Source organism: Micromesistius poutassou (genome assembly GCF_964030765.1).
Source record: "Micromesistius poutassou genome assembly, chromosome: 12".
NCBI lineage: Eukaryota > Metazoa > Chordata > Actinopteri > Gadiformes > Gadidae > Micromesistius > Micromesistius poutassou.
In genome coordinates this window covers 13,449,804-13,468,776 of record NC_140282.1, presented here as the reverse complement: position 1 = coordinate 13,468,776, position 18,973 = coordinate 13,449,804, and the positions used below count along the sequence as shown (strand labels likewise).

Here is an 18,973-nt window from a genome sequence, read left to right as displayed (position 1 = left end):
TTAGGGAAGAAGCAGGTGCAACGCAGTGTTTTATATTGTGTATTTTTTTTTTGCCCCAAACGCCAACAATGGGGCAGTGTGGGATTACGTCGTCCAAAACCGTCTTGGTGTTTCTTAACCTGATATTTTGGGTAAGAAAAATAAAACTAACGTATGTTGTAGCAATGCAGAGTCGAATTGCATCCCAATGAGGCTCCGAAGGAGCAGCAGGCCAGCAAACTGCGCCATGCAGATACTCTGCGTTGTGTTGGTCATTTAGTTGCTCACACTCTTAGTGTTTTGTATGTTATTCTTATTTCAGATCAACCGCGATTGTTAAACCCAACTATTATTATATAAAATAAAACCTTTACTGTGCCCTGCTGTCCTCCTGAAGTGTAGTCCTTGTGTTTACCGCAAACTCTTGTTTCAGGTGGCAAGTACATTACCAGGATATAATGTTGCATGCATACAAAATATTGCAAGGTAAAACACCACCGTACACACTCAACTCAAGTAAGATCATCTGTCCTGTTGTCTCATAGGCGGCTGCAGGAATACTGTGCTACATTGGCGCTTATGTGTTCATCACATACGACGACTACGACCACTTCTTCGAGGATGTGTACACCCTGATTCCCGCAGTCATCATCATAGTCGTGGGGACGCTGCTCTTCGTCATTGGGCTGATCGGCTGCTGCGCCACAATACGAGAGAGCTCCTGTGGTCTGGCCACTGTACGTATTATTATTATTATTATTATTATTATTATTCATAGATTAATCTCATCTAGTACGGATCAAAATGTGGCGTAATCCTGGCTGCAGCGTTATTAAATCCTATGTGGGCCAGTGCTGCTGCTCTACCCATAGCTGCACTGTGCCTCCTGGTTTCTTTCAAATACAGAGGAGGGCTTTAACTCTGATACCCAGGAAGTTTCACTGGTGACGTTGTGTAGCAGAGTGTTGCCAGCTTGTCACTTATAGGTTTTATGTTTTTGTTGAATAGGTATATTTCACTCTTGAATAGATTTTGAATTGCATATGTTATGTTGTGTAAATTTGTTCATTTAAATAATAAACAACATAATAATTATTATTTTTTTTTGTTTGGTGGCCAAAAGTTGGTAGGCTACCTGTGCAAAGTCTCACTGTATCCCTTTCTACAGTTTGCTGTTATTCTCCTGCTGGTGTTCGTAACAGAGTGTGTGGTGGTGGTGCTTGGATACATATACAGAGCCAAGGTAGGCCTCCCTGTCATTCCGCCCTGTATGCCTTTGACTTAGGGTAGCAGCCAAATCATTTTTCCTGTTTTTATCATGAAGATATTAATTTAAATTTACAATAAATGTAAAGACAAATATCCACTATCTATATAATGTGTTTGTGTCCATCAAAAGGAGAGTTAATAGTGCTTTATAGTCATTTCTCTCTATTAATTTAAATGGGTCGAACTAATTTCCTTCAACTAGTTACTTAATGCTGGAAGCGTGGCAACATACTAGTTTCAATATCTAATACCCTGAGTGCATGGCTCTGTCAGATAATGTCTATGTAGAGTGTATCCTCTAACATGTCGAGGTTTCAGGTGGAAGATCAGGTGAACCACTCCATCCAGAAAGTTTACAACGAATACAACGGCACCAACACGGACGCACCTAGCCGTGCTATTGACTATGTGCAAAGGCAGGTGAGGAACAGAGCCAGCATTCTTGAGTCTACGTTTACGCTCTCGAGTCCATGTGACCTGTTCGATGACCTATGGTGTGTGTGTGTGTGTGTGTGTGTGTGTGTGTGTGTGTGTGTGTGTGTGTGTGTGTGTGTGTGTGTGTGTGTGTGTGTGTGTGTGTGTGTGTGTGTGTGTGTGTGTGTGTGTGTGTGTGTGTGTTCTGTATTCTACCCCCCTAGCTTCACTGCTGTGGGATTCACAACTACTCTGACTGGAGGAACACCACATGGTTCCAGCAGAGCAAGGCCAACAGCGTCCCACTGAGCTGCTGTCAGCCCAGCATCACCAACTGCACCGGGACCCTGACCCGGCCCGGGGACCTCTACCAGGAGGTACAGTACCGGGCGCTTGAGAGATACTGGTGGTGGCTTGTTGCTTACAGGGTCCATTGAACACTGCATACAGTACACGGTGATGTTATATTATTAATGTTGTGTATTAGCTAGTGCTGTCAGTTAAACACATTATGAACGGCGTTAACGCAAACCCATTTTAACGGCGGCAATTAACGTCTTTTTTTTTTCTTCACCCTTTTATTGATGGACAGTGTTCCATTTTGTGGGAGATTATTGGATCCAAGTGTGAATGTCTGCTCCAAGTGAGAATGTTAGTGTGAAATTAAACACTACAGTATATGCCAATGTTGTTTTCAATAAAAAAACAGTTGCACAAAGCAAGCCGATCCACTTTTCCATGTTCATAAGAGCATTAAAATGAGAAAAAATAATGGGACAAAAATAAATCAAGGGGCATTTAGAATAGATAAAAATGTTAGTGTTAACCATGACATTAATCGCGATTAAGTATTTTAATTGTTTGACGCACTAATTATAATTGTATCTATCTACACCTCAAATGCGTTATGGTTAGTTTTTATCAACTGATTGGTATTCATTTCTAAAGTGCTAACGCATTACTACAATATCATGTAGGAATGCTGCGTGGATGGCAATGGCTTTGTAAGAGGCCAAAACATGTTCTTCAAACATGTTCTAAGATGCAAGAACATTTTGTGTTATTATTAATGACACAGTGCTAATTCCAAATCTGCATTGTGTAACAAGATGAGGAAAGGCATGTGTGCACAAACAAGGATTGTTTTATTTATGTGCCTTGTTTCCAAACAAAAAATACTTGCATTCTTAAGGACATTTTCTGTATTTAATTTCTTAACATGTCTAACTTCTAGGGCTGTGAGGCTCTGGTTGTGAAGAAGTTAAAGGAGATCATGATGTATGTCATCTGGACCGCCTTGATGTTTGCATCTATACAGGTGAGATACAAATTGTACTATACAAAACACTACATCTATACAGGAGAGATAACATTTGTTATAAATCTATAAATAACACTACATCTATATAGGTGAGATAACATTACACTATACACTATCTCATCACCCATACAGGTGAGATAGAAATGTGGAATCGTTTTTTGTTATATTGTACTCATTATTTTTATACTTACTGTTTTAAATAACTTCCAAGTTTTGATTAAATGCATACCTGCATTTTTATAAAAACAGAATCTTTATCCATAACTAGTGCATTGATTACCTCTGGCCACTTCTTCTGATTTATTTTTTATTATCTTCCCTTATCTTTCTATATCTGTCCTGCTGGCAATATCGTAGATCCAAAAATGTCAATATATGCATTTAACACATTTTTTGTCAACAATCAGCACCTTATTATTATTTTTTTTCAAAGTGTTGATGAGACACTTGATGTTAAACCAGAAGGGGTTAGCTAGCATTTATCACATGTGATGTTGTGACTACATCAGAGAAGTTGTGCTCTCAGCACACCATAGTCTCTGAGGAGTCCCACTGTGGCAGTAGTGACACAGACTCATGACATCAACAAGGAGCCTCTTTTTCCCAGCGCAGACTTAATTAGATGTGATAAGATCATGCTGCTTCACGCTTGCTGCTGCACGCTTGCCATATCTCATGTAACCACTTGGCACTTTGAGTCACTGTTTAATTCAACTGTGTTAATTAAAATTTTAATTGCAAATCTAATCTTTGAAAAGAAAGCATAATCAGCTTGTTGGGACTAAATTCACCAAAATGGCATGAAATGTAAAGTTCTGTAGACACGGTAGAAATTAGAACTAAAATATTTTCCTTTTGGTTAGTCTGCGGACTAGGGCTGGCTCCTGAATACAACATTTCACGCTTCGGGTATTCGTTAGGTTTCCAAACGAACATCTGAATATTCTGTGACGAGAAAAAGAGAAATAAAGTCCATTCACAGTGAGCATCTTTATCTACCTGTACACAAAGCAGGCAGAGACCACTGCAGAATCAAGTTTTTATCAACTGATTGTTTTCTGAAGTGGTTCAATGGGTAAAACAAATGTTATTTTAATAACGCAAAATAGCAACATGCTATCACGTCAGTGGCTTTCGGATTCACTTAAGCCAGAACTTCAATGCAGCCTAAAAGTTTCTGAACACACACAGTTTCCAAAGTATGAAATTATCAATAATCACAAAGCAAATATGTGGTTTAATCATTGTGCAAAGTTTTACTAAATTTCACAGCAGGACTAGTGCTATTGGGATGTTCTGACAAAATCTAACTTATAGCCTTCCTCCCGCAGTCCTCCACTGTATGCATAGACTTAAAAAAAAAACATATTTTGACATTCAAATTCCTACCAAGCGAACAAATGTTCAGGATCAGCCCTACTGTGGACCCAAACTAGCTTATTTTCTTCTTCATGAAAGGGCATAAAATGTTCACACCAAGAACTGACACCCATTCACATTCATACGTATCAAGTCAACCTAAAGATCTCATGAATATAAAATCGGCCAGGGGAAGAATCTGATTCACCGAAACCCCCCCCCCCCCCCCACCCGTTTCTTGTGGTCATGCTATTCTGGTCACACTAACGTCCCCACCCCATCCTTTACCCCATGCAGATGCTGGGCATGCTGTGTGCCTGCGTGGTGCTCTGTCGGCGGAGTCACGACCCGGCCTACGAGCTGCTGGTCACCACCAACAGCTACGCATGAACAGGAGCGCGCCAACCCCCCCGCCCCCCCCCCCCCCCCTCCCACCCCCACAGCACCGCCAACACTAATGTTACAACAGTCAGCACGCCAACCAACCAACACTACATTGACTGGGACCCACTCCATTGGACACGCCCCCCCCCCCCCCCCCCCTTCAAAACAAACACACACATTACACCAAACATGTACACACAGTTTGATTTCTGCTGTAGTCGGGTAGAAGCTCAAGCACATGTTGTACAATTTTCCATTATCCTGCAGAAGCAAACCGTGGTAGGGGAGGGAATGGGGAGAGGGAGGGAGAGATGGGGTGTGGAGGGAGGGAGGGAGGGGACCAATACAATATTTATTGACATGCTTTGTAAGTTAATGTTACTTTAATTGGTTTTAAAAAGAGAAAACACTGACACGCTGAAGGACAAAAAAGGTAAAAGTTGTACTTGGCATATTGATATTACCGATGATGAGAATTGTGTGTTAATTTTTCTGGTTGTTGACCTTTTTGATGCTTCATGTGAAGTCGGGGGGTCGAGGAGCAGGTTTTTTGTGTCTGCTAAGCTCATTGGGCCGAATGTATTAAATAAACTTGTAGGTTTGCACTAAGGCGGTGACTGGACGTGTATAGTGAGGTTTTGAAACATGCAAGCTTTTGAATTTCCAAGGAACTGAGAACAACTATTAACCCCAGGCTCTGAGTAGAGATTCTTGTAAAACTAAAATCTTTTCCTTTAGTTTTGTCTGTGAACAAAGTAGCCTGGCATCCGCGTTGGTATCTAGTGGGCCCTCCAGCTCTTGTAGAGCTGTTGGTGCTACGATCGATCTTTCATTTTGGAGATGGAAACTCCTGACTAATGTTGGCGGAGTGGCCTTCATCCTGAGAAACGTTTAATCCTTGGATTATTTAAATATGTTGTGGTTTTGTTTATTATCAAAGTGCTGTCCTTTTTGTAATTTTCTTTGTTGAGATTTCATATTTTTTGCCTACAAATGAATAATGAACCAACAAATGAAAAGTGAGTCATTCAGCCCACTTTAGCATCTACATGTTGCTACAAGTTGAAGCACTCTACAGTGTTACCTTATTAGGAAGTATATCACAAAACTCTCCCTTCATGCAGTTCCTTGTCGTTAGGTTTGGTATTTGAGTTTGTTTTTGTATTGTATGGTTTTCTTCTATTTCTAGATATTCAGCTTGTATAGAAGGTAAAACAAGATGATGGTGTTGCTTGGGAAGGGAGGGTGGAAGACTGATTTAAATAAACTCCTACATTTCACCTGGTTGCAAGTGTTTCTGTCTCAAACATGAGATCCTAAATTCACACAAATACAAAACCTAAAGGGTTAGAAAGGCATGTTAATTTTCAGTACAATGAAATGGTATAAAACCGATAGGCCTACTATTCAGTTGAGAAAGTTGCATAGTTCTGTTGAGTCATACAAACATATAAAACATACATACAAACATAAACACAAAAAGCAGTGGTTTGGCTTCTCAGCTAAAAAGGAATACGGTACTAAGCGAAAAGTAAAAAACATACTTAATCGAAAAGGAGAAGTCAATCGTTCAAGCAGGAGAGCATTACAAAGCAAGGCTGTTTCTTAGACTAGTCTTATCTATAGAGTCCATGGTGTTGGCATTTGACTAGCTCATTAACCTGTCAATCTACATGCTTTTTGAAAATATATAATCTGGAAGGAAGACCATGGCAAGGGTTGACGAATCAGAGGCCATTTTTCTTTTTCTGCTGCATTTATGGATGGAACACCATATTTGCTGCTATACACATACATTCATTAAATATCACTGCCTGAATTAATACCTGGCTGTCTTGAAATTAGAGTTGTAATAAAACATTGTTCCCATCAACCAATGTAGGCGATGCGGGGGATTTTCCCCCTTGTTAATATTATAGTGTAAAACCAACATTTTGACACATTTTGATCCTGGTCTTAGATCCATTTGTTAGTGTGAGGTAACGTAACATAGTTTAACCAGCTGAGATGAGCTAATCCTAAACTTAGACACAAACTGTCTATAGCACTGCACCAAAAGTAGTCCATTGTTTTTCTGAAATTACAATTTCATGACAACAAAAGTGATGCAAGTTTCTTTACAGTAGGTTTATTTGTTTTGCAAATAGCCAAGTGACAGTTTTGACTGCAGGACATTGAAGTTTATAATGTAAGCTAACATAAAACCGCTCCGGATGGGGTCATTCCCATGTTCCCAGGGTCCTATGTCTCCAGGGACCTACTGTATGTCCCCCAAATGTATATTAACCATGATTGCTGTGACACACACACACACACACACACACACACACACACACACACAGAAATGTGTCAGAGGGAAAGAGCAAGCGAGCATGTCTATGCTTGTATATGTGAGAGGGACAGAGTTCAGATCTGAGTCAGGTAGTTTCCAGGGACCAGTCCGACCTCCCCATCCCTTTCCACCATCCACCATCCGTCCTCGCCCTGCTCCATCAGCTGCACCACCTCCCCCCTCGCCAGCGTCAGCTCATCTGTGTTCTGGAAGGCAAACAACACCGTTATAATACAAGATGTAACTCACCATCTGAGCAAACATCTATGTTACACTATGCTTTCAAAACCCAAATGGATCTGAGAGTAAAGGTTTTAAAGGGGCCTAGTTTTTAACCACCCGGTGGGAGGTGGATCAGCCATTAAAAAAAATGGACAACCCAGATGCCTCACACCTAATGGTTAAAATGAGGGCCCTTTAATACTTGTAAAACAAAACGGGTCAAAAGAGTACAAAAGAGTGACACATGCACATTTAAATAAGATGAGTTCACCTGTGCCATGAATTCGTAATCCACTGTGTAGCTGTGGTTCAAGGCAACCGATGCTCTTGAACTTGTCTGTTGGAATCCAGATGTGTTGGAATAGTTGAGTGCTGAGGACGCAAAGATGCATGTGAAGTGTTTAATGAGACACTTTGACGTTGAAGAAGAATCTGTACGTTGTAATATTTGAACTATTGAAGGCATTTCAAGGAGAAGAGATACCTACAGTTGCCACTAGAGGTCCTCGGTGACTCTGAATAAGGAGTTTCGTCAGTGAGTGACGTGTTAGAGCCCATTCCTTGTATTATGGAAAGCCTGTGCGAAAAGTTTACGGTTAATTAAGGATATGCGTCATAAGAGATGTAAAGATATAAAGTGTTTCGGATTTGGTGGGTATGTGGTAATACGATGACTGAGGGAGCATAACCATGAAGATAAAGATCTATTCATTCATAAAACAATTAATTTGGGCCATTTCACAATCATTATCCGTAAGCCCAGGTTTCCCATACCCACAGGGAAATGCCTTGCTGTGTGTGTGTGTGAGTGAGTGTGCGTGTGTGGAATAGGATGGGGTTGGGAAATCCCTTCCATAGGGGTCATCATGCAAGCTGCCCTCTAACCTTAGACGAGAGCTTCCGCTAAATAACTAAACTATGCTACTAATAAAGTATGTATCTGTGTATGGTTTTGGTACCTCTCTGAGACGGCTGCTCTCCCCACAGAGCTGAGGTTGCTGAGGCTGCCCTGGGACGCCTCCCGTAGAACACTATAGCTCCTAAACATCACAGGTTCTGATCCCAGGGGAACACACGTGGGGGTAACATGGCAGACTAAGTCATGCTCGGCAAATGGGATGTTTATTTTTTAGGGTCATTTCAAATAAATACTTTTTCAATATATAGAAATATCAAATAGACTGAGATTTAGTTTAGAGCGACAAACTAGACTTGAAATAAGCAGATCAGCTAAACTAAGAGCTGATAAAGAAAGACACATTAGACTTTGACTTGATTTAGACTTATTCTTGATATAGACAGATAGAAGACAAGACTACTTATATAAACTAGACTTGAATTCGACATAGATACATCATTGTTAGAATAGAGTTTTGGGGGTCTGACCAGGTGGGCTAGCGCTGGTGCTCTTCATCTGGATGAAGTAGTTATTGTCTGTGCTGATTTCACACTTCTCAAGACCCTTCCTCACATCCTCGTAAATCTGACGGAGAACACAATCAAAATGTTAAAACACAATCAAAATGTAAAAACAACGTTAAAAGCTCCATCGTTTATACACAGCACCGATCAGAGTTTAGTGAAAGAGTTCTGAGTTCAGTGGGTTCTGATCTGAGTCCAGCAGAGCTGAGAGGATCAGTGCTTGACGATCTCACCTCGTCGTCTTTGACGCACTGCATTGAGAAGTGGTTGCAGTGGTCCCATAGCACACATCTCAGGAAACTGATGCGGTCAGACTCCAGTTGTTGGAACACCTGACACACACGCATACACACTTTTTAAAAATCTTTTTTTTCTGTGAGTGGCTTCATTTGAGTGTAACTTGTTGGAAAGGCTATCGCCATCCATCAGAATGTTGTTTCAAGTTGCCAACAGCTGCCTCTGTATAATTTTCCGATTTCAATTTATGACTTATCGTGCTAATCAGAGCATGCCTTCCACGATTTGGCATGACTTTTTTGGGTTGTTTGATTTCAAAATTGTACTCCTTTACACTGTTTTCTCTGTTTTCCCTTTACAAGTCTGATCTTTTCTACAGCACTTTTAACTTTATTGGTGTGTATTGGTTTTGTATGTGTGTTTCTATGTGTGTGTGTTTGTGTGAGAGGGTATACGTTTGTGTTTATTCAATCTTTCGAGAACATTATGCCCAAAAAGGGCAGTGGCCGATGAATTTTGGTGCACAGCGTGACTTTGTCTTTTTCTTTGCATCTGACTATAAATTACTTGAACTTCTTCATGGTTGAGTTAACCCACCTCGCAGGTACTCCGATGTGTCGCTATCCAGTCCTGGCGCACTTCTTCCAAATGCACAATGTTGCCCAGGTAAAGGTTCTCTGGGAAACACAGGGAAGTATTAAATGTGGATTATATACAATCATCACCATATGCATATCGTCAATATATGGTTAATAAGTCAACATTTGTTGACATTGAAAATCATAAATGTTTCAATGTTGCTCAAGCGTACAAAAGCACCAATACATCCATGGACATTTTCTCTGTATAAGTTGTTTTTGGGTCCACTATGACTACAGTTACAACTGTAACTACACTCAAGCCACTAAGGGACCTATGCTAACAAACAGACGGGATTATTGAGCAGCCTGTTTTCGCAGATTATGGCTGAAAAGTTCACTCAATGCTGGAGAAATTTCTCTAATTGTTGTCACTAATTTGATTAGTCCCTTGAAATGATCGGAAAATGGGGTCAGGTTAGGTCAGGGTGGACATTTTTTTAAACAGAATTTAAACAGTTAATATTTTGAAAAGATAATTAGCCAAACCTGATTCTGCTGCAGTTTGTTTACAGTGCTGGACCTTTTGATATGCCTTCACACATGCAAGAAGGGATAGAAACAAAAAGTAAACTTTGAAAGAATAGATGTTCTGTAATTCATTTATGGAACCATAGGCATCATGTTGGTCTTTGCTTGGAAGGAAATTGTTGAATTAATTGTGTTTTTGAGAGAGAGAGAGAGAGAGAGAGAGAGAGAGAGAGAGAGAGAGAGAGAGAGAGAGAGAGAGAGAGAGAGAGAGAGAGAGAGAGAGAGAGAGAGAGAGAGAGAGAGAGCGAGAGAGAGACTTGAATAGCTCTGCAGGCTTAAACTGAACATTTCTTTTGTTCTTAAAGATAAATCATTGAATCATGAGAGATGTTGCATTCAAACCTAATTCTCTGTTTGCACTTACAGAGTACAGAGTCTGTAGTATCCAACACCATTATCTACCTTCTCTATGAGCTTTGGGGTAGAAGATGCTGCAGCGATTTTCCCAGCTAGATTCTCTGCCTCAGTAGCCTCCTGGCACCTCTGCTTGCTGTGGTTCTTGGACTGGATCAGAGAGAAACCATAGTATACCAACATAAGCACCATGGACTGTACTTAGGACTATACTTAACAATGGAGTACTCATTCAGATGCTTGAACATAAAATAAACAATTGCATCTGTAACTAATGTTATGAAGTTGTGATATTGCACATTCACAGATATCTTCAACCTGAACATCATCTATCAAGTTTACATTTTGGATGTGTGATATATAATGTGAACATTGAAGTGTTTGTGTAGAATAGATTGATCATTGTAAACAAATATATAAGGTTCTTCTTTACAAACGTCTATCTAGAAAGATACCACGAAGGGCTCATAAAACAGCTAACATTATGTTTTGTATGGAGTGCATAAGTGGTAGTTGATTTCTAAATATAAAACACGGTGGACTAGAAGTTTCAGAAGGTTGAAGACCCCATTTCCTTCCTGTTTTCAGTTACTGTGTGTGTGTGTGTGTGTGTGTGTGTGTGTGTGTGTGTGTGTGTGTGTGTGTGTGTGTGTGTGTGTGTGTGTGTGTGTCTTTGAGTGACATGTGTTAGTGTCTAAACCCTATTAACGGTGCCTGTGGTCGCTAGCTGAGTAGATCCATCAACCACTCAACCGTTTTGTCAACTTTACCTCCATTGTCTTCTTATACCAAGAACTCTTACTCTTCATAAGCTTCTCCATGATTGACTCAAACTGTGTATCAAACAAAACAAAAATAGTGCTTATTAATAGGCTACAACTTATTTTGTCTGGTTTTGGTTTACATTTGAGGTCAACTAATTAACATTAGCGTATACAAAACTCTCTGAACACATAACAACATAGTCAATACCTTTTTCCTCTGTTCCTTCTGCTTGTCATGGAATAATTCAATCCTTTTCACCTCCTCTTCCAAAACATTAGACAGATGGATGTGAAAATTCCCAATATTCTCAATATCTGTACAGGAATAATACAAATCAAACAGTGAACACATTTGGAAATATAGATTAAATACATTATTGAAAACATAATTCAATAAGTTGAATGAACCTACGTGCTTTAAGTTGATCAAAGGACGCTCTCAGGGTACTGGGAAGATATGACTCCAATTAATACACTACCTTATGCAATCATATGTCAAATCAGACTATATAATATGATCTATATCTCAATATTACTATTATGTTTCATTGATATACGCACACACAAACATACACACACAGATAAAGTTACAGATCCAAAAGAAGGCAAGCTGATTGCTGTATATGGTGCCTTAGGTTTCCTATCTACGGAAGCTTGCAGAGGGACACCTCAGCGTATTGTATTTGTAATGTATTTGTAATTTGAATAAATGTATATTCATTTTATACATTTAGAACATTAATCAAACTGAGTGTATACGCTAAAATGAAAAAAATGTGTTTGTGTAAAATGCAAATACTAGTGTGTTTTTCTCCCACTTCATCATTAAAGGACCTCTCTGAGAGTCAGCTATAGTTATTTATGTTCCATGTGTGTATTCAACCTGAGTGTGTCTGATGGGGAACTGAACCATTTAAGTCGAGGAGGTGGATAAGCATGCATGGGTGCACACACACACACGCACACACACACACACACACACACACACACGCACACGCACACGCACACACACTGCATATTATGACAAACAACACACAAACTCCCATCAATGTACTTGTGGACAAGCATTATAAATCACAAATACATAAAGAATCACCCTGCACATGCTTCCTAATGAACTAGAATGCTAAGGTTTAAGAGGCATAGCGATGGGAGCTAGCCGAGCGCTATATGTTAGTGTCTGCGTTGAGTGGGTCATACCCGATCTCCGTAAGCCCCTTGGCCCTATGGGCTATCATCACCAGCTCCTTCCCATACTGCTCCTCCGCTAGGGCCCTGGGGGGAGGGAGAGGTAGACGGATGGATCGATAGATAAATTGATACAGAGATAGGTAGAAAGATAGATAGGCAGATGGATACAGAGATAGGTAGAAAGGTAGGGACGTAGGTAGGTAGTAGGGTATAAAGCAAGGGAAATGGAGAGATAATGGAGAGAGTGAGAGAGAGAGATGGATATAGGGAGAAAGAGAGCGGGGAGGGATATAGGCAGGTACAGTAGATACAGAGAGCAGGTTGCAAAGAGAGAGAGAAAGAGGGGGGGGGGGGGGGGGGGTGGAAAGTAATTTCTATGACTCCAAAATGGATTTATCCACTGATCATTTACAGGAATTCAAAGAGGGACTCATGAAAAGAAAAGTGAAAGAGAAGTGGGGATAAAGTATATATATATATGGATAGATAGAGAGGGAGAGAAGTGTGGGAGAGAGAGATAGAAACAACTGGTGAAATCTAATCTAGTCTTTCTGTGGATGTGTTGTGGTTAAGTGGGTGCATTTTAAATGCAACACAGAGGAGTTAGGCGACAATTAGGGACCCCTCAGTCATCTGTAGTCTTTCATTTAATGTAGAATAACCCAGCTAGATGTTTATCTTATTGCTCAATATGACTTCATTATTTCATAATTTCATAATCATAATTGCGTATTTATTACTTCCTTTACATCATAGTTGGGTATGTGTGCAGTCCTTTAAACGTGAAACATCCGATATGACACATATGATACGACACATTGACGATACAATCACAAATAGAGTTATCTGTTGATCATTTACAGGAATTCAAAGAGGGACTCATGAGATTCATCAGAATCGGAAAATATTGAAGTAGAAGTTAGTTGAGTTTATCCCTGAAGAACCCCGGGATTGGTCCTCTATCGGTACCTCATCTTAATGAGCCCCTGCACATCTTTACACATCTGTCTGCCATCTTTCAGTCGGACTATCAGCGTGTCGTAGCCTTCTCGGCTGGTAAAGTCCCTCCCCTAGAAGAGGAAACAGAAAGAGATGTGACCCAGCACTGATGTTTCATTACTTCTTTTTTGATGCAACTTCTGAGTCACTCTTCCCTCTCTGCTGGATATATTTTTTCATGTATAACAAAAGGAGAACTTGCAAAACTGCATGGTTTGAAGAAAAGTAAGATGGCCTTTAGAAGTAGGCCTACAAAAAAACTAAAATAATAATTTTAGAAAAATAAATTTAAAAAAAATAATATTGTGCTTAATATCCAACAGTTTTAACACACAGTACTATTGAATATAACAGTAATGTGTAGGCTACGTATTCAGTATTATGACTTTGATACTTTGTTTGACATAAATCCAATCTTAACCAAGCAAATATTTACGTCAAATTAAAGTCAAAACTCAGTTCAAACTTCTAAAACCACAAAAAACTGCTTACCCAAAAAGCATCTTTAAACAGCAATGGTGTCATCCTGTTTGATAACTCCACACGTTTAGTCTTGGTAGGTTCGTCAGAAAGATCAGATCTTAACCTAGAAGCCCAGAGTCTGGTGGCAGGCTGAGGAGGGGTTAGGACACAAAACCTTACTGACGGCACGTGCGCCTTCCTCTTTATGTGTCAAAGAGGAAGGACCTATTACACATCAAGTTACTGTCCAGAAACAGCATATGTGAATGTGTGTTTGCGTGTGTGTGTGTGTGTGTGTGTGTGTGTGTGTGTGTGTGTGTGTGTGTGTGTGTGTGTGTGTAGCCTCTGTGTAATTATTTTGTGTGTTTGTAGCCTATGTATGTATATTTTAGTTTATGTTTTGACATTCCAGTATAAAACCCTGAAATACAAGTTGAGATACATAGAGCAGTTCTATATGGCCATGTACGCCTTTGTTATTGTCTGCCACCTTGTGGCAGAAATTGGAAATTGGCTACACAAAGTACAATAGTATTATTTTAAGTGCACGTCGTTTCAAATAGCATCCAGTTGCAGCGCCGAGCCGGGGCCTGTGGTGTGGCAGGTCGGGTTTTTTTTCGACGTTTTGGGTCACAATCACAATGTGTCAAAGTTTTTCAACGTTCATCTTTCTTGTTAAATTTCAATAAAAGAATGTCTGATTTTATTTTAAATATTATATATCTAGGCCTATATATAGAGATAGGATATAAAAATCCATATATCGAACTATATCTATATCGATCTATATCTATATCTATATATATAGATCGATAAAAAAAAAAGATTAGATTAAAACGCCAACTGGCATGTAACATATGTATATATATATATAGATAGATAGATAGATAGATAGATAGATAGATAGATATAGAAATATATATATATATATATATATATATATATATATATATATATATATATATATTTCTATATCTATCTATCTATCTATCTATCTATCTATCTATCTATCTATATCTATATATATATATATATATATATATATATATATATATATATATATATACATATGTTACATGCCAGTTGGCGTTTTAATCTAATCTTTTTTTTTTATCTTCCTTTATTTAAATATGGTGCAATAGTAGGCCTATCTTCTCCATATACCATTACATCAAACAGCTTCTCCACCACACCGCTCAATGTATTGCTTATCAATATATTCTATCTATACAGCGATTTGTACATCGATATACCTAGCAAAAAAGCAGCATCGAAGGACATTTTATTTATAGTAACTTCACAAACTGAAAAGATTTCAAGGAATTCTCTGTATGCTAATGAATATCATGTTGTTATATGTTACAGTACAACAAGCGCACTCGCAGTACAACAAATTACCAGACGGGGGTGACACATACCTTTCCAATACTGCCGCTCAGCACAAACCCTGACCGTTCCTGTCTCGTGGGTTCTCGGGAAACATTTAATCCGAGTGTGTCTCACTCCAATCACAAATTTCTCCAAAACTGCGCCTAAGGCATCACCCATGGCACGGATACACTTGAATGAGCACATGAAAGCTTATTGATTTTTCAGAATAAAGGGGGTGAGACATGACCAGGGGTGCCTCTCACCAATCGGTCAATATGATGTGTGAAAATCTGTGGGCTCTCTCTCTCTCTGGCTCTACTGGGGATCATTCTATCACACACCTAAGGACAGGTGAAAGGGACACCACCAATCAATAGAGACATATGGCCTTTTGTCTGGCTGGCAGCACATCTTCAGGGCACCTGTGGGCGTTTTGGTGCATTTTTGGGGCTAAATAGGACTACAAAACGTTTGTCTTTTCACTCAACTATTCAGAATGATGTTTGGGTCAATCTCAACCATTGATCTTCAACCTAAAAATTTAGAAATCTGGTGATTTATCCACTTAATGTGTGCTGGCAAGTAATATCTCTCACAACTTGTGCACCCCGTGGAGGTCAATTTCTCAATAGTTCTAATAAAAAATCGAAACTGTTTAAGCGATTAAAAGGAAGGCTTTTTGTAATTCAAATTGTGATTTTGTTATAAAATCTCCATACTTTTCTATGACAAAAATACACAGCTTATCTTCCAGACTGCCAATTTCTTGGTGGCACTATGGATTTTTAAAAAGCTAGCTAATAGCCTCACTCAATGTCTTCATGTCGGTGTAACCAAGCGAATTCAACCTGTATCCTGCAGTTCAACAGGGCTCAGGCAGGTCTTATTCACGCTTGAACAGGGTGGGCATCCTGTTCCCTGACCCCGTCCGTGGGCCCTGATGCAGGACAAGCTCTGGGAATCAACCGCACGGCCTGGGTCCAGTCAGGACTACCAGCACACACACACACACACACACATGTATATAGACACACACGCACGCACACATGTAGACACACACACACACACACACACACACACACACACACACACACACACACACACACTTTAGAGAGAGAGAGAGAGAGAGAGAGAGAGAGAGAGAGAGAGAGAGAGAGAGACAGACACACACACAGTCCCTGGAGTGGCAGATATTGAACCGTGACAAACGAGCCGTGTAAGACCCGCCCCCCTACCCGGGGGATTGGCTAAATGACCTTTCCATTACCCAACCGCTGCTGTATTCCCTCTGCTCTGGTAGAGTTACACCCAGAGCCACAAAGCACATTGGCCTGCACCATTGTCATCATGGTCACTACTGCCACTTCCAGTCCTCAGTGAGACGTATAGACACAGAGTGTTTACCTGTTTGTCTTTGGTTTGTTTGTTGAAACCTGACTGCTATTCTGTGCCTCTTTATGTGTGAGAAGTATTCCAAAGTCTGCTTTCAAAAGATGCCTTAACATCTGTTTGCTTTTTGGATTGTGTGGATTCTGGTCCTGCTCATTTTCATTTTCACCCTCATTCTCTCCATTCTCTTTGTATGTCTACACTGATAAGAGAGAGACTAGATAAGAGAGATCCTGATTATAATTGTTTTGGGCAAGGATGGTAAGACAAGACAAGCAAAGACACAGAGAGCAAGAGAGGGGAGGCGAAGAAGAAAATGTAGTTTGGAAATATCTCGGCACAGAGTATACCATGACACAGTCCCTGCTGCCAGTTGAGCAGGAATGTCATGGAAGCGGGACCCTGGCCCTATTAGTGGGGAACCTGTTAGCCAAGTGACAGATTGAAGGGCTAATGAGGTGCAGGCCGAAGTGGCGAGGCCTGTAGTTGTTAGTGAGCCCTGCGTAGTAGAGGCTGTCATAATAACCGTGGAACGGCAACAGCTGACACGGGTTGCAGTGGACTGCGGGAAGGGTATGAGAGAGAGGAAGAGGGGAAACACAGAGTCACAGAGAGTCCGAGAGGTCTCTCTCATGTTTGATCTTAGGTCGGCTTCAAATGAAACATTTATTGGCTGCTCTTAATCCAGCGTATCAGCGGCTAAGAGCAGCAGGCCCAATCAATGTGATCCTCAAGGGCCGACAATTCCCTGTTGTGATTCTCTGGACATGAGGGCCGGGTTAGCATGAAGATGAGCGTGCACGTGAGCGTGCACATGAGTCACACACATGTGCACGCATGGACACACACACACACACACACACACACACACACAAGCATGCAAACATACATGCACACATACATGTACACACACACACACACACACAAGCACACACACACAGGCAGACACACAGAACCGTGTATATATTTATGTTGATATGGATTTTCTCTTGTATAAATATTTGATCAACGCTGATGTCACACAATGCGACGGTTGCCTGGGAATATATATCTCGCTGCAAGAGCATCTCCTGATATGTATTCAGTAATTTTACAAAGGAGGCGGCCCTGTGTTAGCTAGCTAGAGACACACGAGAATATTATACTGCACTTATTACTCATTATTCATCTCTTTCTCACCATCTATTTTACTTTGAAATACATTTGAACATACAGACAAATAGGGTAATGTAAGTGAACATTAGGCACAATTCATGCATTGTGGGGCACGTATCAATATACAATATTGTAGTTGTTCTGTTATTTTTTTGTGCTTGGATGATATCTTTGTGTGTTTGTGGATATGTGTGTGTGTGTGTGTTTGTGAGGCTCTCTCAGGAGGAGGTGAACCCACTAAGAGGGGTGCATGCCACAAGCTGTCCCCTTCCTTCCCCTCCTCTCTTCTGTCCTACCCATCGCTCCTCCATCCCTCAGCCCCTCCCCTCCACCAGGGCTGGGGCTTAGCGTTGGGCTCGTTTGCCTACAGGCGGCTCTCTCCTCTGGGACAGACAGCTCCTGCTCCCTCTCCAAAAAACCGCCAGCCTCATAAGGCACGGTCAAATCCGTCTCCCCTACACCATGACTCCTCACCTCGCCTCCCTCCTTCTCTCCTCTCTTCTCCCCTCCTCTCTTCTCCTTGCCTCGCCTCCTCCTATTTACGACTACAGTGCTCTGACTTGGGGAAAGGTTGTCAATACTAAAAATATTTCTACATGAGATGAACATAAATGATTTACTTAGCTTCCTTGCTCAATTAAGCTATAAATTACAATCTGATGAATGTAATTCACATTCACACCCAGCCCTTCTCACCAGGCCAGTTTAGAATCTACTGTTTGGTTGAGTACAGAGAGGATTGTGGCAGAGCAAGATCTAAATGAGCTCTATTAATGGCACATTTCATGGTTTCACATTCTTATTGTTTTACTGAGTGTCACAAAGGGCTAGTAAGACACTATGGTCAGATACTATGGTCAGACCTTCTGGTGAGGCCCTGCTAAGAAGGTTTATTTCTCTCTCTCTTTCTCTCTCTCTCTCTCTCGCTCTCCAGCTCACCCACACCTACAGGAAGATTGATGACGAGAGTAAACATTGTCGATGGAAAGAGAAATAGGAAACGAGAAAGAAGGAGAGAGAGCGAGAGAGTGATGGGGAGAGAGAGAGATAGGGAGAGCGAGAGAGAGAGGGGTTGTATGTGCTTTTGAGTACCAGGTCAGGTCTAGGCAAGACCAAAAAAAAGTGTAAATGTCAAACACACAAAGCACTAAGACACAGATAACCACGCTGGTCTTTCAAC

General features: G+C 40.6%; 2 protein-coding genes across 2 annotated transcripts; one reads left to right on the top strand and one right to left on the bottom strand.

The window, feature by feature from the left end:
• Positions 1 to 6,006, top strand: LOC311356369 (tetraspanin-3-like). The gene is made up of 7 exons (XM_084476135.1): positions 1 to 131; positions 525 to 716; positions 1,148 to 1,222; positions 1,567 to 1,668; positions 1,887 to 2,039; positions 2,897 to 2,980; positions 4,640 to 6,006. Exons 1-7 carry the CDS (start codon positions 69 to 71, stop codon positions 4,730 to 4,732), a joined length of 762 nt encoding a protein of 253 aa, XP_084332261.1. The 5' UTR covers positions 1 to 68; the 3' UTR covers positions 4,733 to 6,006.
• An 838-nt stretch (positions 6,007 to 6,844) lies between these two features.
• On the bottom strand, positions 6,845 to 14,038 carry LOC311356401 (proline-serine-threonine phosphatase-interacting protein 1-like). Its single transcript, XM_084476174.1, has 15 exons — positions 13,909 to 14,038; positions 13,387 to 13,487; positions 12,427 to 12,501; positions 11,639 to 11,673; positions 11,435 to 11,541; positions 11,233 to 11,295; positions 10,511 to 10,612; positions 10,067 to 10,112; positions 9,537 to 9,616; positions 8,936 to 9,034; positions 8,667 to 8,763; positions 8,240 to 8,336; positions 7,769 to 7,857; positions 7,552 to 7,652; positions 6,845 to 7,264 (listed from the first exon to the last, which is right to left on the bottom strand). Exons 1-15 carry the CDS (start codon positions 13,939 to 13,941, stop codon positions 7,133 to 7,135), a joined length of 1,257 nt encoding a protein of 418 aa, XP_084332300.1. The 5' UTR covers positions 13,942 to 14,038; the 3' UTR covers positions 6,845 to 7,132.
• Positions 14,039 to 18,973: the final 4,935 nt, after the last annotated feature.